At 37.7% G+C, this 26691-nt stretch overlaps 1 protein-coding gene across 3 annotated transcripts in view; it reads right to left on the minus strand.

The window, feature by feature from the left end:
• ATP8A1 (ATPase phospholipid transporting 8A1) overlaps positions 1 to 26691 on the minus strand; it is a 219516-nt gene that overhangs the window by 21514 nt on the left and 171311 nt on the right. For all 3 annotated transcript variants that reach the window (XR_005128999.2, XM_037530697.2, XM_037530696.2), the window contains exons 27-32: positions 23056 to 23130; positions 22829 to 22951; positions 19561 to 19639; positions 15689 to 15750; positions 14064 to 14120; positions 12825 to 12932 (exon numbers count right to left, since the gene is read on the minus strand). Coding sequence is in view for 2 of the 3 variants with exons in the window: in XM_037530697.2 (XP_037386594.1) it covers positions 12825 to 12932; positions 14064 to 14120; positions 15689 to 15750; positions 19561 to 19639; positions 22829 to 22951; positions 23056 to 23130 (504 nt within the window). In the remaining variant the exon portion in view is untranslated. The remainder of the gene's footprint in view (positions 1 to 12824; positions 12933 to 14063; positions 14121 to 15688; positions 15751 to 19560; positions 19640 to 22828; positions 22952 to 23055; positions 23131 to 26691) is intronic.

The following is a 26691-nucleotide window of genomic DNA, read 5'->3' on the forward strand; positions in this document are numbered from 1 at the left end:
ACGTATGTGGGATCAGTCACAATCTCTTCCTGTGGCTCAGATCTCTCACCCGTACTAAACAGACTACCCGGTTCTGAACTTGTATGTTGCGGACACTTTTAACTAAATATATCCCAAATGGAACATCCCATCTTCTCTTCAAAACTGCTCTGCTGGGCCTCCCTGGGCACAAGGGGTTAACACACAACCTATGAAGCTATCTGCAACCTTTGCAGCAGGAGTTCGATCCCCAGGTAGCCACGGAGCAATCCATATGGCGCAGCAGTTCTCTCCTGACTTGCCCGCTGCTCCCCTCAACAGTGTGCTTTGGTCAATCTGCCTGTTCTGCTCCCCACTCTGTCTCTGGTGAATCCTCTCCCCCCTCACCACCCCCCTCCCAGAACCTCTGGCCTCTACCCCAGCTCTTGTATGCATAAGTAAATAAAATCTTAAAAAAAAAAACACATCACAAAAAACTGCTTTGCCTACTCAGACAATGGCTTCACCCATAGCAAAAGGCCTAACACAGCAACCTGGGCTATTGTTGGCTCTCTATGTCCCATCCAATATATCACCAGGTTCTGTGCTTTAGTATCTTTGGACCTATTTTTGCCAACCTTGATGCCATTGTCGTGTCCTCCTAATAACCTACTAGTGGGACTTACTGACTTGTCTTGCTCTGCTTCTAGCCGATCTCCACATGACAGCCAGAGGGATATTTCCAAAATACAAATTGATTTAAGCAGTTCTTGGGTTAAATGATTTTAGTATTGTCATACTACCCTCAGGCTAGAGTATAAAAATCTTTAACATAATTTCAAGAGCTTTTCTACCTGATTTCTGATTGCTTCCCCAGATCTCTCAAGCAAGTGTGTATTTCTAGCTACACAATGTGTTTCAGTTTCTGGAAGGTGCCTGCTCAGTGTCCTCTGTGGGCCCTCGTGTCTGTGACTCTGTTTTCTCCTCAGTTTTCACCTCAGGTGTAACTTCCTTCCCTGGACTTAGGTTAGCTGATTCTATTTGGGCTTCCATCTTGGTGGCGTGGACCACCCAATTTCTACTATCTCCTTTTTGGCTTTCTGTTAGACTATAATCTCTGTAAGAGGAATACATTTATCTTAAAGAATTCTCACAACCAAAATGCTTATGCTTCAAGCAGGTGTTCAATAAATAACTGAATAGATTCCTCCAACCTAACATTTGGAGAGATTAAAGGTCACCCAACACTAGAGCCTTGGGACTCAGTTCCTGAGACATGATGGTTGTAGTGTGCTTGGTTTTCTTGTGTTCTGGCATAGTTATCCTGGGAGCAATTATAACTAGGTGTATATGTGATTAGGGGAAGGGGAGAAGAGGTTGATCTAGCTCCCTAGTCATCCTTTTCCAGTGTAGGTTGTCTTTATGGTTAAAAAGGCTAAGCATGGCCATGCATTAAAAGCTAAGAATATTAAACTAGTCTACCTGCCTTTGTCTGAATCAACAAAGTATTTTGGTGAATCCTGGGAAAATATAGTCATTGAAAGTAACAATTTTTTTTCTATATAATGATGGGAAGAAGTCTTATACTAGTATTAACCCAGACTTTTATTAGCTACACACATGAACACTTTGCTCTGTTAAATGAAAAAAAGCAGAATATAGAATCCTAGTCTTCCCATCTCATCCAATACAAATTTTATCCTTCCAGTTGCTCTGGCCAAAAACACTTCAGAGTCATCCTTGTTTCTCTCTTTTCTCTCAATCTGCACATCTGATCCATTGACAAGTCTGATTTGCTCTACTTAAAAAAAAAAAAGAAAAAAGAAACACCCCCCCCCCACCCCGCCGTCATACCAACATTCACAGCAGCATTAATTACAATGGGCGAAAGGTGGAAACATCATCAACACATGAGTGGATAAAAGAAATGTAGTTTAGGGCCTCCCCTGGTGGCGCAGCGGTTGAGCACGGGGCTGTGAAGCTGCCCGCAGCCTCTGCAGTGCCAGTTCGATCCCCGGCCTCTGGGCAAGGGTCCCACATGGCGCGCAGACCTCTCCTGCCGTGCCCGCTACTCCCCTCAGCAGTGTACTTCGTCAGTCTGCCTGCTCTGTTCTCCGTTCTGGCTCTGGTTAATTCTCTCACCCTCCCATGCTTCTGACTACCCAGTGCTTGTATAAATAAATAAATAAATAAATCTTTAAAAAAAAAAAAAGAAATGTAGTTTATACATATAATGGGTTATCATTCAGTCTGAAATGGAATGAAATTCTGCAAGAGATGAACCCTGAAGATATTATTATGCTGAATGAAATTAGTCAGACATAAAAGGACAAACAATATATGATTCTACTTGTATGAGATACTTAGAGTGGTCACATTTAGAAGTAGAAAGTAGAGTAGGTTTGCAGGGACTGGGGGATAGTGGGAACAAGGAGTTAATTGTTCAGTGGTACAGTTTCTGTCTGGGAAGATGAAGGAGTTCTGGAGAGGGGCAGTGGTAACAGATGACCAACAATAAGTGCACAAATACCACTGAACTGTATACTTAAAAATGATTAAAATAAAAGTCTTGTGCATCAACTTAAAGATTATAATGGCAAAACTTGCCTCCCCCCAAATCCTGACTCAACCCCATTTCCAGCCCTGCACCTGGCCCAAGCTCCGTCCATCTCCTGTCTGAGTCCTCCAACACTGCCTATATATAAATATCCTCCTGGCTGTCCCCCATCACTTCTATAATTTGTTCTCAAAAGAGCACCCCTAGCAATTTTTTAAAAAACTGAATTGTAGGCCTCCCTGGTGGCACAGTGGCACAGCACTGTGAAGCTCTCCGCAGCCACTCTAGCACAAGTTCGATCCCCGGCCGGCCAGGGAGCTACCCACCTGGCGCAGCAGACCGCTCCTGTCTCTGCGCTGCTCCCCTCAGCAGTGCATTTCAGTCAGTCTGCCTGTTCTGTTCCCCACTCTGTCTCTGGTGAATCCTCTCACCCTATGCACCTCTGGCCTGTATGCCAGTTCTTGTATGCATAAATAAATCTTTAAAAAAAAAGAAAAAAAAGCCGAGTTGTGTGTGACTCCTCGGCACAACCCTCCTTGAACTTAAGAGCAAAATCCAGTCTTTTCAATGGTCTCCAGGCTCTGACTGACTCATCCCACCTCTCAGTCTTGTTTCTCACTCCCTTCCTCATTCTGCTTCAGCACTCTGGTCTCCTCTGTTTCTCCTGTGTGCAATTCACTCCCTCCAGGTAGCTGTGATCCTGCTCGCCCAACTTCAGGTATTTGCTCATCTCTCTGGGGAGGCTTCTGTGGCCATCCCACACCCACATCGGGCCTTTCACCCTCTGTCCTGCACACATAGGCAGTCTATAAATCTCAGTTGGATTAAACTCTTACACAGGATGACTTATTGCTTTCTCCATAAAAATAGACAGGGCAGAACACCCAGAAAATAACTAAGGAGAAGGGTGTTCCAGATAAACTAATATGTTTGCAATTATTTCCAGAAGCTCTTGATTCCTCAGAGACAAAGAAAACACTTGGCTTGGATTATCACAAACAAACAAACAAACAAAAATCTAAGAGAATATGCAAATTGTTCTAAACAAAGAAAAGCTTACAAAATAAGCAAATCAGATACATGTTCAGAGCAGTTAAGTGCTTCCCCTGTTTTAGGGTGGCCGTGAGGGATTAAAGGAGGGGTGATCTCCCTATGGAACTCAGAACCAATATTCAATTTAGCCATATGATGCAAGAAATAACTTTTGTATCTCCACTCTCTGGCGAAAGGAGTGATGAGAAAAAAATGATTAAGAAACATATTCAGAGGGCCTCCCCGGTGGCGCAGTGATTGAGCGCTAGGTTGCGAAGCTGCCTGCAGCCTCTGCAGTGCCGGTTCGATCCCCGGCTGCTCCCCAGCCACCAGAGGAGGGTCCCACATGGTGCGCAGACCTCTCCTGCCGCCCGCTGCTCCCCTCAGCAGTGTACTTCGGTCCCTCTGCCTGCTCTGCTCCCCGCTCTGACTCTGGTGAATTCTCTCACCCTCCGGTGCTTCTGACTGTACCCAGTGCTTGCATAAATAAATAAATAAATCTTAAAAAAAAAAAAAAAAAAAACATATTCAGAGCAATAGGAGGAAGAGCTAGTTGGAAATTGGGTCAATCAGGAGTTAACTTTTTCCAAAAGACAGCAAGTTTGACTACCCGTCAGTCAATCTTGACTAAACATACAAAAGAAAACAGTCACTGAAAAAGGAATCACTACTATTAGGAAATGCGTGGCTCTGAAACTTTTTTTTCTAGGGATATAGTTCCCAGAATAGTAAAAATAATTAAGAACAGAATTTGTTTTGTTTTGTTTTATTTTAATCTTCTTTACTGTGCTATTTAAAATACTTAAAAGTACCAGAAAAAATGAGGACAGAAATAGTAACAAAATGTTTTTTTTATTATGAGAAAAAGAATTTTGAAATTTTATGATGTAACTGGGTAAGTTGTATAGGATAGGGTACATTATTTCAACACTCAATGTATTCACTTGTTATCCTTAAACAAGGTCTTCATAATTTTGTGATGGTTTTGCATTCTATCCTTTTAAAAATTTCTCATTAAGCATCAATTGTTTGATTACATGTAACCTTGTTACATAATGACTTGTTTCAGATTGTAGGAAAACATTTTTCTTTTTCAACTTTGTTTTCCAGTTTTATTGAGATATTACTGACATATACCATTATGTAATTTTAAGGTATACAATGTGTTGATTTGCTATATTATTGACTTTCATACCAGAAACTTTTAGCTGCCCTTCTCCTGACCCCTAACTCCCATATATTCTGTCTTTTCACAGATGCACTTGATTCCTGACCGGTTATCTTGTCCATGAACTCAGACATATATTCCCTCTGGTCTTTTGTTGCAGTCTGTATGGCTATGTGACTAGCTTTTGGAGAATGAGCTATCAGTGAAAATGTGGTGGGCAATGACAAGGAAAACACCTCAAAGAGAAGAGATTAATCCTTTGTCCCTTTCTTGCTATTGGAATGTTGTTAAAATGACTAGAGCTGAAGCAGCTATTTTGGTCTATGAAGAAGTATGCCAGACTTGGTGTTTTATCCTTGATGACTGTATAGCTGCCACACCAGTTCTAGACTCCCTGTCTATACCAGAGTTCTTTATATGATAGAGGAATAATTTCTATCTTAATCTATAATTTAAAAAAAAACAAAAAAATATGGCATAATATAACTTGCTTTTTTGATGATGCATACTAGGGAGTCTAGGTGGTAACTTGGAATGAAGCAGCTTTTGAATACTCATTGAAGGTCTCTTTATCTTGCTATATCATGAAATACAAGAATTATGTCCAGCTATGAGCTCTATTGAAGCAGATGGGACAGTGACGTTCATGATTTCCTTTATGAGCATTTATGATAGAATCCTTGGAATGCAACTCAAGAACAAGTCGTCCTGGTTTTATGAGCTAAAATGCTGAGGGTGGCGGGGCCATCGGCCCTATACCTAGCTCTCCGATCCCATATTACAGAGCTCTTTCTAATTCCCTCTACCCTAGACACGCCGGCCTTTTATTCTTTGAAACTTCCAGGCTCATTCCTGCCTCAGAGAGTGGGCACCTGCTGTTCCTTCAGTCCTAAAATGCTCTTAACACAACAGGTATCCCTGCATCATTTGAGTTTCACTTAACTGTCCTTCAAAAAGACCTTCCAGGAACATGCATTATGGTCTGTGTAATATCATATCACCCTGTTTTCTTCCTATAAATTATTACTTTTTGAAATGATCTCTAGTCATTCATCATTTAGTCATTTGTTAACTGACAAAGTAATGGTTTGTCTCTCCTATTCCCTGGTCCCCTCAACCTGAATAATAATGGCGATTCTGCCTAAACCATTACCTAGACCTAGCACTCAGCACCTACTAAGCAGCCAACCGTATTTGCGAAATGAAGGAACTGGCTCTAGAGGAGAACAGTCAAAGCTCAGCCATACTAAGAGCAAGCTTTGTTCGACTTTTCATGCCTTGCTAGATATGATGGCACTTTGGGGACACCACAGACTCTCTCATGTTTATGACATCAGCCCCCATCACTGGGCAACAAGATCCTTAGGGATGAGGACAAGTGCTATTCACCTCTGCATCCTCCAGTGTCTACTGCAGAGCCTGGCTTCTAGAAACAATGCTCTGTGCACATTTGCTCTATATCGTAGAAAAGAAGTTGCACTTACAAAAAAGAAAAAAAAAAAGCCAACTCCTGTAATGACTAAAGAGAGCTCTAACTTCAAATGTGTGCAAATGCCTCGATTTGCCATTACCTTTGCCATAGGCATGTCTGATTCTCCTGCTCAGTATTCCCACACAGGCTTCTCTGCATAGAATGGGCTTAGGGGTGGCAAGGAGCCCCGCTGCTTTAAGGACTATGAAGGTCCACTAGCCACTCACTGCCAGGGAATGAGGACGGTGACCAATGGCATGTTTTGCCAGACGGGCTCATGACCACTGGTTGGCTCACTGGAAAACATCTGACAGTTTAGGGTGGTTGTTCCCTCCAGGCTACTTGGCTAAACATAGTAATCTTGGGTGAAACTCCATGGTATGGTAACACTGTCCCACCCTATTTGCAAGGGCCGGCCTTGTGACCAATAAATGATTACATGCTATCGAGGTAAATAAAAGCTGAGAGATGAATAAGGATGATTTTAACCAGGAAATTCCTCATATGTAAAGTAATTTATTATGTTGGTAAAATAGGCAACCACACAACTTAGGAAAATCTTATCTCTAATGTAGTTTATTAATACCTTTCCTACGGGGGTGACACCAAAGGGTTCAACAAAGATTTTTATTGTTTTCAGAGAGACTTTACAAACCTCAATCAAGAGATCTGAAATTCTGTAAAACACATGCTCGTTCCTTAACTTCAATTTCCTTCAGTAGTTTTATAGATCCCTGAGGCCAGGGAGAGCAGAACCAGATGGCGCTGAGGAGGACTTTGCAATGCGTGCTTGCAATGCCAGGATAAATTTAAAAGTTTTGCCGATACTAAGCTTCTGGTATTAATCGTGGTATGAAATAACCTTGATGTAGCTTTTTATTTTTTAATCTGGTGGACTAATCAGAGCGGCTAAAATATTTTGTTCTGGAAATTCAAAAAATACCCAGTAACATCATCGAGAGCAGTCGGAAAAGCAGGCCAGCATATGTTTATGTAACACAGCGCTCCTCCCCAGGGCCTACCTTGCCCCATAAATTGTTGTACTGGTGTGAAAAAATACAAGTCAGGTTTGGAAAAAAGTCTTCCTCTTAAATCACAACCATATTTGTGAGAGAAGAGGAAGACAGCGACATATTTAAAGTCACAGTCAAGTCTGTCACACTGTTGTTTGCTCTTCATTTTCCTTTCCTAAATAATTTCTTTTTGTCATATTTTCTACCTTAGTAAAATCCACTCCCCCCCTCCCCCGTCATCATTCCTTTTTTAATACTGGGACGATGGCAGGAATTTTTGGGCTATCGGGGACACTTGTTAATCATTGTCATTTGAATTATTACTATGGGCATAGATGTAGAATCCCTGTTACAAAAACAAAGTGTACAACTAAAGGAAGGACTGTTTCCCCAGTGGGAACACCCTGCCCCCCAACTGAGAGCAGCCGGCTCTGGTGAAGGGTAGAGTAACCCAGTCTGCACTGAACTCTGAGATATTTGGGAAATGAGTTTCTGGTAATTCCAGGCATGTTGAATGTGCTGAAGTAAGGGAGAAAGAAACTATTTCAGGGTGTGTAACGAACCCCTGGTCAGTGACACAGGCAGTTGAGCGTAGCTGAAGGCAGCAACTTGTATACAGATTGCTTAGTTTACCAGGGGAAGTAAGGATTTGGTGGTGCTGACACTAAAAGTTGATAAGGCTGGGAGAACAGCCTTTGTAGAGAGGAATGAAAAGGCAAGAGAAGAAATGTAAGAGGAACAGAGACCAGTCTGTGTGGTGATGAAGGAGTTTCAATCGTAGCTCAGACACAAGCTGTGTGATCTTGAGAAAATTACTTAACCTGTGAAATGTGTAATAGGAACTATCTTAGAGTGTTGCAATTGCTCTCATTGTTAAATAAGCAAAGACAGGGAAAGTGCTAGAAAAGTGACCAATCCTTGGTAAATGAAGCCCAGTTGTTCTCTGCTGGTGACTGCATATTCTCTAATGATGTGAGAGGATTTGGTTTTCAATTTAAAGAATTTTTTTTTTTTTCACAGTGAGATGGGTGTTGTTTTTACTAATAGTACTGTTAAGAGGCTAGGATATGAAGTGACATGGAATTTTTATAACTGGGGTTCAGGGAGTTAGGCAGATGTTCAAAAGGGGAAATTAAAAATCTGGGCACTTTTTAAAAGAGAATACTTCTGTATCTGGCTAATTTAGGGAAATTGGTCAGGGCCATAGGTATAGATCCTGGGAAACATCAGATAAATCAGGGAAATTATGGAATGTCAGGAAAATGGATGTAAGAAGAAAAGAAAAAGTTCTCACTTGGGAATAAGCAATATTCTCAAGCAATGGGCTCCAAAGGAAAAGTTCTTAGTTCCTCAGGATGTTTGTGAAAACTACTAGATTTACAAAAATTACACCTGGGATGAATTCTCTGGGTCACTTGCTATTACCGTGCTTATGACAAAGCTTTGCCATATGCACTTAAAACAGAACAACACAACAGAACAACAACAGAAAACACAAAGAAACCCATAGTGTGTGAACATAGTACCTACACAATAAATGTTGATATCCACTGTGCTATCCCAACCCCACTTGATTCAAACAGGGATTTTCTTTCAATAGGTTGACAAAACGGCTCAGTCTTCAGATGGGACCACAAAGATGAACCAGGAATGTAAATTGGAAGTAACAATGAAACCCTGATCTATGTGTGAATATGGTCCAGTTGAATATAGAAGCTTGAGACCTGCACCTGTGAGTTGCTTAATTTGTGTATAATTTGCACCCTGAGATCCTGTGAACTAGAGCACAATAGTCTGTGCTCTTTCAACATTTAAGATGATCCTCTGGAGAGAAAAGTGACGAGAAGCACACAGGGGACTCCAGCCTTAGATGCTGAGAGGCCACCTTGTGGGTATAGACAACTGAGGGTCTGCTTAAGTAGCATGTACAGCTACCAGCTAACCAGTGACCAACACAGAACGGTGAGTTAAATGAGACCAGCATCCTGTTCTGCTGAAGGAAATCGCCACATGTTGAAGACTTCAAGATGGTTAGGGAGATATTCTTACTTGAGCTGATTTCTGCCTCTAACATCTCTACACCATTGTTTCTTATTTGCGCAAAACAAGCAAGCAAGCAAACAAATTTACTTAATGATCACCTATTTAACACTTATTTGTGGGGCAATAGAAGCCTGACACTGTTATATTGGTGTGAATGAGTAAAGGAATAAAGAGGCAGTGGAGACTCAAGAAGTTTAAACATTCTGGAACGATTATTATGACTTAGATGAGGGGGACAGGTTGTCGGAAAAGTCATGATGCATTTTTGCTTGAAAAACATAGAAAAAAAAGTCATGACTTTTCTGACAGCCCAATAGAATAATAGGACCACTGAAATGTATCAGAAAGAAGAAATGAGGAGGTAGTGCTGTCAAGAAAACAGAAAAGAGATTTTCTTTTCTCTCCCATTAATTGCATTCTCCTTGCCACAGAGCTTTATTTTCTTCTGTTGAAAAGAATTAACTATAATTAGTTCCCTCATTTAAAGCCCTGATCTATTTGACTTATTTAGAAAGCATTTGACTCAGGGTCTCCATGGTGGCTCAAGGGGTTAAGATGCAACCTATGAAGCAATCCACAGTCACTGCAGCCCAAATTTGATACCCCAGCCGGCCTGGGAGCAACCCACATGGCGCAGCAGACCTCTCCTGATTCACCCGCTGCTCCCCTCAGCAGTGTATTTCAGTCATCTGCTTGTTCTGTTCCCCACTCTGTCTGGTGAATCCTCTTACCATCCACACCTCTGGCCTGTACCCCAGTTCTTATATGCATAAATAAATAAATCTTTAAAAAAAAAGAAAGCATTTGACTCAAAGTTAGTTGAATCATATTTACTAATGGAAACTAACCAGGCCTCCAAATTGCTTGATACTCCATAGAGCTGATGTGTGTGAACATTGAAACAATTATGCCCTGTGATTTCACACTAGGTCCTGATCCAAGTAAAATAATAATATTTTATTAATCACTTAGTCTTGGAAGTTGGAACTGTTACCAAATCGATACAGGAAAGGACTGGAATTCAAGTGTTTGGATTAGAAAATTATCACTCTCTTAGTGGTGATGAGAGAAAATTACCTACACACCACCCCACAAAACCGATGGAACAGTCTTATGTTCTAGAGGCTGCTCCAGGCTGTGTTTTTATTATGCAGATTATATAAAACATGTAAGTCAGGGAGTGCTAATATTTATACTTATCCTGGCATTTATAATACATTATAACATGTAACCTATAATATATATGTAATATATGTTATGATAGTAAATGGCCATGAAAGTTAACAGGTAAGTAAATTTTATTCAAGATGGTTGGCCAATTTTGTATATATAATACAGATAAAATTTTTGGCACATAAATTTTTCATATATATGTATAAGTATGTGTGTGCTTGTAGGTATTTGACTACACTCGTGATTGTAATGTTGAATTTTAAGATTAGAAAAATGTAAACTGAAGGGCAGTTACTTCTTTTTGAAATTAACAGGATTATAATGTAACAAAGCTGTGACTCTCTACCTAGCTCTATACCTCTAGTTCTCTACCTAACCTTCTACCTACCCATAATGAAAGTTTCCAAAAATTGAGTTATGGCTATATTAATGACCAGTTAACAGCAAATGTAGACTATTCATTCTTGAGAATTTGAATGGCATTCTTGTTATTCTCGTTTTGGAGTTACTCTGAGGCACATTCTCTCTCTCTCTCTCTCTCTCTCTCTCTCTCTCTCTCTCTCACACACACACCCCCCACCCCACATCAAAATGCCTTATAAGCACTCCAGTATACCATAAATTTAAAGTATTACTTTTTTCTTTAAATAAATTAAACAGACTTACATTTTGGACAATTAGTCAAGCCTACAGCTGAGCTGATCTCCTTTTATATTTTCAATGGCACACCAACCACATAATATTCAAAGTACCAGTAATAATAAAACAATATGGTAAAGAACACCTGTTAGCACTTCCCATTATATAGGAAATGTACAGAAACATGATGGAGTACTGACATCCATTTCACTTTGAATTAAATGCAGCAATACCACACGTCTCAAGAGATGATATTCAATTTTGTGTATGGGTAATACTGGGAATTCTACAGGCATGGGTAGAGTTATATCTGGTTGGCCAAAACCCAGTTCAACTTCACACTTGTCCTAGAAGTAGGTGGTCAAAAACTCTGTTCTTGTCATCAAAGTTATTGGCTGCAGTTGCTTAAGCTATCTGGAACTCAAAATCTTTTGTGTCATTCATTTTGAAGATAAAACATTTAGAAACGAGATAAAATGTGGCCTAACAAAAAAGATATTAAGTTGGAATTGACTTAGGTAAAAATCAGATACAATTAGAAATAGCACCCCATATAAAAACACAGACAAGAACTGGATTTTCCAAGGGGCATCATGAGACATGCATAGTCTTTGATTTTATTTCTTCAGGAAAAAAGGACTCAGATACCAAGGTAAGGAGGAGATACAGTCACAGCTTTCTCTCTGTTCTCCTCAAAATACATGCTGTACATTTTCTAGAATTCACAGTATATGTTTCAAAAGAAGCCTTCACTTTTGGTGGAGGAAGTACCTGCTTCTTGATGTGTCTGGTTTTGCTGTAATAGTATATAATGCCTTGCTCTAATAAATTTAACCACAAAAATTTTTTTTAAATGGGCCTGCATTCTGCTAATTTATAAAAAGCAGGATGCTGTCGGATAAAATTTCATGAAAATGATCTATAAACCAGACTGTCAAAAGTGAAAGGTACTCAGGCAGTACTTAGGGGCAACAAATACATGGAAACCACTGGAAGGTTTCCTGTGACTGGGGATAACAATGTACTGTAACGGAGCTCACATTACCCTTGATTTGCAAGTTACTGTGAGGTCACAGGAAATCCTGAAATGTTTTCCACATTTTCTTTTATACATTTTATGTCAAATTTCCTGCAATTGAAATCATAAACCCTCCTACTGCTGGAATCTCTTCTGAAGGAAAGGAGATCTTGTGACTCTCCCCCATGAACACCTAATAACTCAATTCCTACCAGTGTAAGGGGAAACTGAAAGACAGAATTGAAAATAGACTATGATAAGGATGAAATGTCAGATGCTCTAACTCTTTCAAAAACCAAACTGATGTCATTAAGACAACTCTAAAAGTGCATTTAATCTTGTTGAAGGTAGATTTTCTTTAGAGTAAGAGATAACAGAAGAAATGATAGACTGTTCCCAAGATATAAGCACACCATTTCCTCAAATCTCTTATCCGAAATGTATTTATGGATTTATGGTCTAACTTTAAAATGGCATCTTCTAGATGGATATTCTTAACATGATTCAAGCTCTTGACAACCATATTTTATTGTCCCTGCTATGTTTATGAAAGGATAAGTCAGATTTAAGACATAAAATGCCCAAGTTTAAAATATTCTCTCAAGATTTATCACTCACAACATGTGGAATTCAAAAAGAGCTTTTAAATTGCAGATACTATTTTAATATAAATCCAAGTCAAATGACTTAGGTTCATTAATGAATACCAATTGCTAAGATTTGTTGGATCAAAATATATCAGAACATATTACCTCTCCTGACATGTCGGGAGCCATTGGAACAGCAGGCCACAGAGATGAGTAGATTCCAAAAAACACCACCCAGAGTGCAATGCTGCCCCAGATTGCTATATGGCTGAACTGAAATGAGGAAACTGGGGTCAAAAGACTTTTAAGTAGAACAAGCCCACAAACACAAATGAGCCTTTGACAAATTTCCTTATTCATTTTTCACTATATCAATAAAATGTTTTCTGTAGGAATTTCTAAATACAGTTCGTCCTTGAATAACGTGGGGAGTGTTGGGGGGCTAACCCTAATATGTGAAAAATCCATATATAATTTATAGTCAGTCCTACTTTTACTTGCTTTCACATGTGTGGATCCAACCAACTGACATCTGTGGTTGGTGAATCTGTGAAAGTAGAACCCTCGACAGAAAAAAATTCACATATTAAGTGAACCCATGCAGTTCAAACCTTTGTTGTTCAAGGGTCAACTGTAATTGTGTGTGTGTTTTAGCTTTCTCTCTCATTGAGTGCTAATCTCTTCCACAATAATTCTGGTGTTTGTGGTTCTGGCAGTTAGAGCTATTCCTGTGCCATCTCCTTTGGTGGTTTGTTCCTCTTACTCTTGCATTTTTTATTGCCTACCATCTTTAAGCCTCCTTCATTTTTGCTCTGTAAACTCTTACTGAAAGATGTTAGACACTTTGCAAATGCTATCTGCATGTCAATGGCTGTCCAATCCAAATTTCCTGTGCTAGTATTTCCTATAATTAGCAAACTTTCATTTCTTTTTGTTTTCTTTTCTCATTATCTAGATGCAAATATGCTTAAAAAGCAATGTATCTAAAAGGGAGCTTCTGTTGTCCAGATTGGAGATTTACAGTTGTCTGAGGATCACTCTTTCACTAATATTAGTAGTCTTCAGAATTATTTTTCCATGGATTTCCTACTGAATGCCAGTTTGGTGACACACTCTACTAAGAAATTATTCTCAGTCCAGAAGTTGGAAATCTTCCGTACCTTTACCTGGGATATCCACAAAACACAATAATATAATAAAGTCTCTGAGAAGTGGTATGGTAAAAAAACTTACTTTGTTTCATTCACTCTTACAAACTAGAATCCTCAGTTTCCCCCACTCCATCCCTGATTTCCCTCAATTAACAACCTGTGGAACTAGGGTACAGGGATAAATTTAGAATGATTCCCCACTGGTGATAATGTATAAATAAATTTAATAGATAATGATTAGAGCTGTTCTTACCCATGTCCAATAAGATGTCTCCAGTCCAGCTTTCAAACACACAGTTATTACCACAAACTAAAACAGAGGGAAATATTATTTTATTTCATAAATATGATAGCTCATACTTTGTTTTTTATAAAAATATATATTTGGTCATTCAAATGACTATATATATATATATATATATATATATATATATTTCTCATACACATTTGGTCTTTATTTACAGTTCCTGGTTCACAGCTCCCAAAACCTTACAATTTTCCTAAGTGTTGAATGAGATAAAGGTATATCTTGTTATGTTCATAAAAGTAACTTCTAGAAAATACCCAAAGATGGAGTTGGTTATCAGGGTGACTAACTGTGATTAGATGGTGGGAACTCTGAGTTCTAGACCAGGGATCTACTTTGAAGACTTTAAAGGCTTCCATGTAACATCTGATGAGTTACTTCCAGAGGGGTGGTCAAAGTAGGTCACATTACAGTGAAGCATTTGAGTTTTTTCAGCAAGATATTTAATGGCAATTTAGGATTAATAACCATGGGAATATAAACTTCCAAATATTTGAAAATTAACTTGTTATATGAAAAGTTCTAAAATGAGAGATACAGTCCGACATAAAATTAAAGAGAAATATCTTCTAGGAGACATCCACGATGCACACTCTAATTAATTTCTACTAACTCTATCAAGTATTAACTTTTTTTTTTAACTCATGTTGTATGAAAACAACTCATTAGCCCCCAAACCTATTTTCTCTTTCTCTTCCTACTTCAGTGGTTGATGTCATGAAAGGGAGACCCCCAGATTCCCAAAACCTTAATCCCTGTTACTTAATGACCTTAACATTCTATTTTTCAGTTATTTAAACTCCAAAGTATAATTTTTCTACCAATTGACTTAACCATACAGATTGCCACTTAGTATTAGAACAGCACGTTGGCCCTTTTGGGGGTCATGGAGAGGAACACAGGAAGAGAGAGCAAAGGACACTGATCTGGGAACTGAGTTATGGGTGGGAGTAAATTTTATCAGATGCCAACTGTGTGACCTCAGGCACTAGCATTCCAGTAGTGTTTCTGACTTTTCAGCAGAAAATGGTTTTAAAACATTTTTTGGGTTCTTAGAAAGGACGGGTTTACACTTATCTGAGTACACCCCCAGGCATTTGGCATAGTGATAACCCAGTGTGTTCCATGCTTTGTGTGGGTTATATATCCCCAAAGAGTGGTGATTTCTCTTTCATTTCAGTTAACAGGAGACTCTGGAATAATTACTGGGTAAACACCCAAGTAGGATGGCAATCTTTGCCATAATTCAAGAAAGCAACAAAAATTAACAAGGACAGTATAATAAAATTGAGGAAAAAAGGGACATGGGAGAGAAAAAGGAAAAAATGAGGCAATAAAAGAAGAAATATTGATAATAATAGCAACCAAAGTCCTATAAAGTCAGTGAACCTAAACGACAATTTTATAACCTAATATAACCTCTTAGGAGTCAAAACATCTTACTTCATTTTTAAAGAGACGTGTAAACAACCTTTAAATCCAGAAACACAACATTTAAATTTGAAAATAAGATGAGCACCCAGGAAAGCATTTGATTTTATACACAAACTAAGTGAATGCCTTGGACTCACAGTATAAACAAAGTTTCCCAAAAGCAGGTAATCAGAGGTCTTCCCATTTCCAAATACAGTACCTGTATGAAAGAAAAAAAAAAGGTGTTAGAAAACAAGTGAAGTCCTTTTGGTATCCTTTCAAAGATAAATCAGTTAGAAATATTGAACAAAAGAAGAGACCAATTTATAAAACCACTGTAAGAAGTCCCCCCAAATCACCATTAATGTGGGCCACAAATTATAAATAAATTCTCAATAGTCAACAAACAAAAAGAAGGAAAACTGACTTGTTAACCAAGACTCTGGGACCATGGATGAAAAAAAATCAAACTTATTGGTCAAGTGAAGCTTAATGATATGGGCAGTAAGACAGGAGAAAGCACCGTGCCCTTAATAAGGCACTTAGGGAACAACATAGGTGAGGCCTTTGGGAAGCACACTTACTCTCTCTTAATAAAGTTGTTGGACCAAAAGGGATTCATAAAAGTAACTCACAGAGGACTGAGTAGCACTGACTTGATTCCAGGCATATGACTTTTTGAAGGTCTGGGTGAATTTACAGGTTGATTTTATAGCATTTTGTTATTCCAACAAGGGCAAACAAATGTGGCTTTGGAGAGTGGATGCTAACTAAGGTTAGTATTACTGGTAAAAAAAGAAAATCAAATGGAAGTAAAAAAAAAAACAAACCTGGATAATAAAATCCCTAATACCATTAAAAAATTAGGAGTCCATGATGTGTGTAACACAATATTTTTATTTATGCACATGTCTAGTACTTATTTAAAGTCTAATATGCAAGGACAAAACCAGTTAGAATGAGACATGGGATGGGACAGGGAGAGGGGTGGTGGTATGAAAAGAAAGGAGTGTCCAGTGAGCCACAGACATGGACCAGGCTTAGTTCTGTTACTAGTTGTGTCCTTTTGGTTATTTATAATAAATCTTTATGAATCTCAGTTTCTTAACTTAAAAGATGGAGTGAAACTGTTTGCCCTGGAGGGATTCTGATATTAAAAGGAGGCTTCATATATAAAGCACCCAGTACGGTCATGGTGCATGTCAGATGCTCCACAACGTGGCACTTCCTTCTCCAAAATTTTTGGTTAAAAGCAGGCAAGAAAGGCTGCAAACAACCAGGCAATCAAGGGTACCCTTTCTCTGCAAGGGTACTTCCTCTGTGGGGACACAGGATTCTGATGTGTTAGGACTTATCAGTACACTGTGGATAAACTTATGAAAGTCTGCAATTAATCAGCAAATTTCCATAGAAACAAATTAACAAATGCAGAAATCCATAAATAACTAAAAATATCTTAAGAGTATTTTCTGATTTCCATGCTCCTACAAAGCTTCCTTAACCAACATAAACAAACTATCAAAAATAATCATATTTTGGTCTAACCATCATTTCAAATGATCTCATGTATCCCAAAAAGATCTTGGGTATTTTCAGGTGCCTATAGATCATAGCGAATAAACAAATATTTAGCAACAAGTTATATGCATGTTCATATTCTTCTATACTCCGTCCTTTCAAAAGCTAAAAACCCCTAACCCTCCCTCTTCTTTCTTAAAAATTAAAAACAAGGCAACCATTCCCTCCCACCCACCAAACAACCACCACCCATCAAAACCCTCACCATTAGAATATTAAACTGCAATTTCTGATATATGCCACTCATGTCTTCAGGAGAGAAAGCCTGTGTTCTTTGGACTTGGCTAGTCTGGGTTCCCAGGCAGCACCCCATGTGAACTGTCTCATCTGAAGGTGGCTGGCTGCCTTAAGCAGTTTCCCAGACAAACAAATGCAAAGGGAGAGTAGGATCTGCTCTTCAGGAGCTAAAGTTTCTTGGGAATTCTTTTTCAGACCCTGTCACTCCTCAGGCATTTTAGATGCTATTTGGATTAAAACAGTATTGATATTAAATTTCTTCTGTCTAATGTAAAATGTTGAAATAACAGCATTGATTTTGCATTTTGAAGGTAAATTTACTTAAAGAACTTGTCTAAGATTCTGTATTCTAGATTTCAATTGCACATGGCTCTAAAAAGTGAGAGTAAACAAAATGTCCCTCAGTTGATGAATGGAAAAACAAAACATGGTTCATATCCACCCAATGGAATATTAGTCAGCCATAAGAAATATTAAAGAATTGATCATACTGCAACATGGATGAACCAAGGTCACATGTTATATTTTCCATCTCCAGAATAGGTAAACGCAGAGTTGAATATTAGTGGTTTGCAGGGATTGGTGTAGATGGAGAAATGGGGAGTGACTGCCAAGGGGCAAGGGGTGTCTTTATGTGGTGAGGACAATGTTTGGGCATTAGATAGTGGTGCCATTAGCACAATTCTATGAATATACTGAAATCCACTAAATTGTACAGTTTGAAAGGTTAATTTTTATGGACGTGAACTGTATTTCAACAAAACCAAATCCCATTGTGATTCATCTGGCTTACTGGATCAATCTTCTATACTTTTGATTGCCTTATGGCTCTCATTTCCATGGCCTAGAAAATGAGAAGTATTTACTGTTGTACTGAAAGAGCAATTAGTAAAAAAGTCAGATGAAAATCTCTGACTAGGACATGAAACCACTGCCTTCTCTTTAACTCTCAGTCATCCTATTCATGCTGCAATCTCTTGTTAACTTATTGGCAATTTACTGAGTGCTTGTGATGAGCAGGGAATCTCTCTAAGCAACGGAATGGCATGGTGAACTAAATGGACAATTCCTGGCCCTTCAAAGAGAAGCAAGTACAGAGAATAAGCAAGTACATCTCACCCTAGTGGCAAGTACCATGAGGAGGATACAGGATGACAAGGGGATGGAGCTCCAGCTCCGGGAATTGGGGTGGGGGCAGTGTCTGGGCTCATTTGGAGGGCCTCTCAGAGCACAGGCCTGAGGGAGTGAGAGGGAGGGCTGGCAGACTGCAGGATGGTGAGCCGGGAAAAATCAATAGAGGAGTTAGCTAAGTTTGAGGCTATGGTTTTTGTTTCAAATGTGATAGAATTCTGTGGGTTTTGGGAAGAGAGGCACCTCATATCTGATTGCTATTTTACGAGGATTGCCCTAGTTGCCGTGGAGATAAGACTGTAGGTGGCCCAGAGTTTGCTGTACCTGCTCTCCTGTTGGCAATTGTTCAGTCTCACAGTCTGTACTTTTAAAGGGCACACCCTTCAGTGGTGTGTGTGCTGTGCTTTGACTTACTGTAGTCCGGGAGCAGAGGCCCTGAATGCCTGTCTCCCCAGGATCTCAAGGTGAGGGGCCTCTGGGACATGGCAGCTCTCCCTTTAGCCTCACAGGGATTTCTTTCCTAAGTGCCTATTTCATCATTTTCATGTGTATAGGAAATTCACCTTGATCACATGTCTCAAAACTGACAGAATAAAATCACTTCCTCCAAACATGCAGTAGAAAAGCTTGTACTACAAGATGAACATAAAAAACATTAAAAATCTAATTCAAAACATTGGCTCCAGTATACTTGAAAATACTAGCATGTCTGATTAGGTTCAGAATGAAGAGCCTGATAGTAGCCCCACAGGTATCATAAAGAGACCACATAAAATATGAGCACTATTGTCTCTAAACTATACATCAGCAGAGGGGGGAAAAAGAGCCCTAAAATTTAACTCTCTGCAAGTTTGAAAAACATGAGAAGTAGAGAAGAAAGGCTTTGCATATATTAAATCACTTTGCTCCCAAAGGAATAATAAAAATCCTGAAAGTGTGTACAACTTTTGGATGCATGTATTTTAGGTTAAGGGAAATACCATAAAAGGAAACACTGCTATAATTTTTAACGTATATTGACAATGAATTATTCTTCTGAAAAAGTAAAAAGTCATCTCTTCGCATTCATATTCTTTCTACTTACCATACTGAAGGGCTTTTAGTGGAAACCAAAACAGAATAACTGAGTGGAAGAGGCCATTTAAACAATGAACCCAGAAAACCTGAGGGAAAACAAAAATCCATGAGAACCATTTGCGATAAACTAGCTCTCTGAACTCTGACCTTTCTTTTTATCTGTGAGCTGGATTCACAAAACGTGTTTCTGTCGGGCCACCACTGTGAATTAATAGAACTGACAGACACTTTCTGCCTCTTAGACCTTCATGGGTCATTTATTTATTTTTATGTTTCTCAAAATGTTTTTTCAGCTTCACTGAAATGTTTTTTACTTTTGAAAAACCAAGTATTAACAGTTTAAATTTGTGCCTGAAAAAGGAAACTTAAAGTAATGTAGATCCTGAAATTCTTTAAGTAGGACTACTTTTTAAATTCTAGAAGAATAGGCAGTAGAAAAGGATATAATTTGGTGAAACGTCTATTTTCTCTTCCCCATGTGCAGCACAAGTAGTATAAAATGCATTCTATCATTAAAAGGAAAAGATGCATGGGCTCTCTCTCTCTTGCTCTCTCTCTCCCCCAAACATACCTTAGTAGTAAAGATAGCAATTATATGTTTAAATTGTATAGTTCCTTTAAAAAACAAGCAAACAAGCATTGCCTTTATCACTGATTTTATAAAAAGGCTTTCGCAATTTTTAACACCTGTCAACATCAAACTTTACACAATTACAACATCATTTAATAGTTATTACTCCCTCTACCTATTGTACTTTATGAACAAGAGACCAAGTATCACTTGGAACTTTCTTTGTAGCATGAATGTGAAAGATTAAGTTATAGAAAAACTGTTTAGAATTTATGGCCCCTTGAACAGTGGCAGTTTTGTCATTTAAAAGTGCTTCTTGCAAGCAAAACTTCTGCTAAATAAAATTGGCATGTATTAATAGTTTTAAGCTGTTCAAACAACAGAAATTAAGTTGCCTGCCTCCCAAAATTTTCCGCTGTGATCTCAATCTCCTTTGTTAGTTCGCGCAGTCACACCGGATTGTATGATTCCATTTACGCTCCAATACATTACACATCTGAACTTGTGTTACTCATTAACCTTTGTCTCTTCTCCTCACTATGTCATTACCACAAGTTTTTATTTGACAGAAAGCACAGGTGGGTGCAAGAAAAATTAGTTCTACTTTTCCATTTTCCTGCCCGTACTTATTGTCACATGCTAATCCTTTAACCCCTGTCATGACCTCGGACCCTCCGACCCTTTTTACCATAACAAATGTAATCATCATCATTCAGACCAACAATGCCTCCACGTTGGGGGACCCAGAGCCACTGCTGTGTATACAACTATGCATTTTGTAGTCATTTGTCTCTGAATTTTAAAACACTTAACAGGGGATTTCATCAAAGAATTTTCATTGAAATCTTTAGAAAAATCCATAAACACTATAAAAATGGTAGGTGACTTGTGTGTATATATATTCAAATGGATATGGAAGTTGTACAACCTACTTGGGGTGATCTGATGACTTTTCTAAATGTTTGGGTCTGTAGATAATGAAATAATTTGTAAGAAGTAGAAGAAGAGCAAAGAATTCCAGGAATGAAACTTCCTGTTAAAACTACACACTACCTTTTCCTTGGCCACAAAACTGTGCTCATGTTGCCATATGCAAAGGGCATAAAAGAATGTGATTTTCCAGGAATGATTTTGGGTAAATCCATGAGGATCAAACTTATATTATAAGCAAGCATGCCATGGTAAGTGTGTGGCTGGGAAGTTAACTTTCCAGAGAGCACAGCGCAGTCTGCGCTACAGCAGATGGGGACCTGTGGCTGAGGTTGATGCAACTGTTGAAGTCAGTGAGAATGTCAGTGGTCTGGAATTTTCTTAGTTCCCAGATCACTTTTTCAGGGAAACAAGAGCTCATAGTTCATTGTATCTGCCTCAGTTATGGCTTTCCATCACTTGAAAATACCCACCATCGGTAGTGAGAAACCTCACAGCAGGATGGTAGAATTCAATTCAAACTGGACATCACAAATAATGTTAAAGAATAAAAATTCAAAAATAAAAGCATAAAAGAGATCATGAAGAATAATTTTCAGAAACAATGGTATGTCTCAGAACCTTTCAGAATGAATGAAATTCAGTTATTTAAAACAATGTCATCAAGTTGTGTGTGTGGGCACAGCTGGACTAGCATACAGCATGCATTCATGAGAACCTGGCCCAGATGATGCATAATATTGTGGCTATAAACTTAGCACTGTCATTTAAGCTGGGAGGTTTGAGGCACTGAAGCATCTACCCTTTATTCTCTTGGCATACTGAGAGTAAACATAGCGAGAACTTTATGAATGAATAAATATTAACAATATGTTACTTCAACTATGCTAAATTCAAAACACTGCATTTAGGTTACTTATAAATATTAATAACATGCTACAAATATGCACAATATCCATGGGAAAAAGTTCTGTGAAGATGCATTGCATTTATTGCTTTATTATTGTTTCAAAGTGGCAGCTACCTTGACTATTATAAAATTGAAATGTTCCCCTTCCCCTTACACTGAACAAAATCCTGAATTACTAATAAACACAAGTGGAAGCATTTTAGAATATAGCTTGCAGGAACATAAGCTAGGCGAAAAATGAGATACTTTCGTTGTTTGGATGAATAATGTCATTGCTCACAAGCAAAGACTCTAGTCCGTGGCATGTTATGCAGGATATGAACCCAGACTATGATTTTAGATAAAATGTTGGACATTTTATATATTGTGTTTTAAATTTTATTGCTTAGAAACACTGAGAATTATGACTACATGAATTATTTCCCAAGACTATTACTTTAACACACAATACTAATTGTCTGATAGTCAGATGAGGACAAAATCATTTCACAACACAAGAATTTACTACAGAGTGACATTCCACCCTCACTACTTTATACGTCCTTGTCAGGCCTGGGAGATGGACTCCTGTGAGGAGTGAGCAATTCTCACAACATGGCCAAGACAGCAAGGCAGAGGGCCGAAAGGACACCCACTTAATGTAGCAAACCAAGGGGAATCGTGGTTACGTTTTAACATTATAAAACAAAATAAAATGAAGCAAAAACCATCTCAATCCATATTAGAATCTTAGACAAATCTGACTCATCACGGTTGGCACCCAGGAGTTGCCTCCTTGGCTTTGGAAGACCTGATGTTTCAAGTAACTAGAGCAGAAAAGCAAGTCCCCCCCAAATGGGTGCCAGGGAGCAAGATATGTCCTACCTTGGTGTTGAAGTCCAGGGCATTCTGAGATGTTTTGTATAATTCAGGATACTTCAACATATTCTCTTTTCTGCATGATCTCTCAAATATTCCAAGTGTTAAAGGAGGCATGGCTGTAAACATCTAAAGTGCACAAACTGGTTATTATACCAAACAGCTGAATACAGGGTGAATCTTTGTCTTAAAGTATTCAATAAAACAGGAATCATCACATGTCCTAAACTTACCACGTTGTAAAGTCCTATACACCATCTCTCAAAGAGGATCTGTCCCGAAAATCCATTAACAAAGGCAAACCAGATCTAGGAAGAACACAATAAATCCCCGAAATTAGAACACAAAAAACACAAAGTCATTGCTTAGATCCTGTACCATCATACAACAGTAGAATTAACATAATTTTCACACCTTTCTTGAAAATAGCATTATTTCTAAGGGATGCTTTCATTAGGTATTTGTTCCTTAAGTCAGCATTCGCCCCATTCATTAAATCAAAAAAAGATATGTATCAATAGGCAGTCATAGATTTACAAAGAAATTAAATAAAACCTTGCTTGCTAAAAAGCACTACAGGGAGTATATTTCATGCCATTGCATTTTTAGAGCTTTAATTACTTTTTAAACTATTTCCTGATAGTTACTTCAACATTGTTACTGTTTTTATTATAAAATACTTTTGAAAATAAAATAATTTCCTGTAATAATAAAATCACTATTTTCTTCTGTTTTGATTGTATTCATATAGTTCATTTATATATATCACAAATTGAATTTTCTGGAAAACGACTATATTTAATATCATTCCCTTTTCTTACCCCTCTTAACATTATATAAAAGATATACATTTTCTTAAGTTGTTCCATATCCTCTGAAATGATGTTACTGGGTGTATATTCTTTACAGTGTGGTTATAGCTATTTTTGGATATAACTTGCTTCTAGTTTTTGCTATTTTACATCTGAACTGAACGATCTTATACAGAATTCCTATACATCTCTATTTCCTTAATGTGAAATCTTTTTTTTGTAAAAAAACTTTTATTGAACTATAATTGATATTAAAAGTTTCATACAATTTGGTGGCTTTGGATCTATGCACACACTTGCATAACCATCACCATAATTAAGTTAATAGATGCATCCACCAAGATTTCCTTACACCCCTTTGATTTTTTTTTTTTTTTTTGATGACTTCAGAGGAGTAAAGTTACTGGGTAAAAGTATATAAGCGTTTACTTTTTTTTTTTTAAATATAATTATAGCCATCAGGATGTGAAATTTGAATTTACATATAAAAGCCATTTTGTAAATTAAAAACAAATCTGTAACTAACAAAGTATAATGTTCTTATGTATTTTGCAATCTCTCAAAAAGGGAAATCTTAACTCTGGATGCAAAATTAAAGGCAATACAAACAAGTTTTTCTAACACATGTAAGAGAAATGGAAAATTAAAGTGAATTATTAGTAAATCAATAATACCTACATTGTTAAAAAAAAGCTAAAGTTAGTAAATCAATTAAACCTACATTATTTTTAAAAAGGACCTAATATCTAATTAGTAATCAAGCTGAACTGAAAGAATAAAATGTCCGGCCCAGTTATGAGGTTACATAAACACAGGCACAAACCCCAAACATAACAACAACAAAACCTGTTAGAAGAAAGAGGCTGGACATGCCGGTCAAGTGAATTTTTCAATCAGAGTTGCACGGACTTTGCTACACTTCACGTTTCATTTAACCTCATTATGGAAGCATGAATTGCTACAAATTCACCATTTATCAATATGTACCCAGCCTAGCCTCCCCATGAACAGCTTCTGTACCACACTGATCTTTTTCCTTTTCATAGCGGAAAGGAATGACTGAGCATATATAAAAATGAATGTCTGCTTCATGAGATGGAAAAGAAAACAAAGTAGCAGTAGCACATGAAAAGTAAGTCCCAATTGTGTGTGTGTGTGTGTGTGTGTGTGTGCGCGCGCGTTTGTTTGTTTGTGGAGGGGGCAACACATTAATGACAATAACAAAAGCAGGGACACTGAGGCAAATCTGAAAATTGTGAGCTTTGCTACATGTATTTAAAGAAAAATAATGAATATTTGTCCTAGACAAGGAGTCAGATACATGCTTTAAAAGAACTAAGCATCTTCATGTGAAAACCAGCTTACTTTTTAGGGTAGTGCAGTTGACTTTAAACTGTTTTCTGTTTTTCTTTTTTAAACATAAGTGTATACATGTTGACAAGACAGACATGAATGCTCTCTATTGCGTTATCACAGTTGGTCTTTTTAAGATGAGGAGCATACATTTTTGTTAGTCTGGGTGATGGTAGTGTTCTCTCTGAAGGCAACTATTATCTACTGTGGTATCACATACTCAGAAGCTTTTTCAGATTTCTTGGGGTATGATGGAAATATAAGAACTTTTTATTTATCTTTAATTTTTTACATTTTAAAAGGACAGTTTTATTAGAAAGAAAAAAGGGAGGCACCTGCATAGTCACAGATGGGCAGCAGAGCTGACGCTCCCGGTTTTGCAAAGGGAAAAGGTTTGTGAAGAGAAACACCTGCACAGTCACAGGCAGGCAGAAGAGAGGCTGCCAAGAAAATTTTAAACACCAATTTTCAATTATGCTTAACTGGTCTATGTAGGTGTGGCCTAATCTTTGCTTGTCTGAAGAAAGCTGAAGTTATTACATGCATACCAAATACATTTAATGGATATGATTTATCTCAAAGGTTATATTTATAAATGCATTTGCAATAATCAGTACTGTATCAAATGAAAAACTTAGGTTAATAAATTTGTGTGTGAGTAAACATTGGTAAATATAAGTGGTCTTATAGTTTCTTTGTATAATAATGTTTGGTGTTGATTCAAATGTTACTAGAAGCTTGAAATTTAAGAACCTCCCTCAAATCAATGAATATTTACACAAAGTTTCAAATTCAAAATAATTTTCAAATAAACCAACATGCCTGCACTCAAAGTTTATTTTAAAATGCCTGGATTAACTGTTTTATGACAAAAATGCAGAAGTTTTTAAGTGGAAAGTTAATATATTTTTACTTTTTTAGTTTTCCTATGGAAAAGTCTGTGCCCATGTTTTTATAAATTCTCTTCCTACAGTTAAAAAAAGTTATTACTCCAGTTTCTTTTTTTTTTTTTAAAAAAGGAGAAATTACTAGGTAAGAACAGAGCCTTCTGATATCGTACCCTACATCGTCACACGCAAATATATTGGCATTCAAGTTTACATATTTTAAAAGTGAAAGAGTTTTTTTAACAGTGAAGAAGTCTACAGAAGGCTGATATTAAGTTGGTAATTAAAAGATACATTAGAAACATATCCCACACTAAGGAAAACAATATCTAAATTAGTATAAACACATAAAACTCCCTTCGTTGACTCTATCCAAACCAGGGATGCAGAAAGAAAACATCAGTTCCTCCGGGAGGGGTATTTGGGTTATTCAAAATCACAGGAAATTCATATCCAGCACAATGTGCTGGGAAAGTATCGTTTCATTGACTTTAATTAAAACTTCTGGAAACTAAAAATACTGCATTGTTTTGCTATCTTAGTAGAAAACTTGGATGCAAGCAATTATTTGAAAGAGAAGGTCCTATTTTGCTAGAAAGAAGTCAGATGTTTCAGATAAATAAAAACTCTTTGGAAAGAGTCAATCATTTCAAGGAACACCTAGCTTTGTGGCTCGGCATAAATAAGTATGTAAGTGGCACCATAAGTGCTTGATACCACCACCTGTCAAATCTGTATTTGTTTGGCAGTAATTTATGGCAATGGGGTAGCAAGATAGTGATATTACTGACAATACAGCAATGGGAGAAGCAGTGTT

Source organism: Talpa occidentalis, unplaced genomic scaffold, assembly GCF_014898055.3.
Source record: "Talpa occidentalis isolate TD23 unplaced genomic scaffold, MPIMG_talOcc4v2.1 talOcc4.6, whole genome shotgun sequence".
NCBI classification, from domain to species: Eukaryota; Metazoa; Chordata; class Mammalia; order Eulipotyphla; family Talpidae; genus Talpa; species Talpa occidentalis.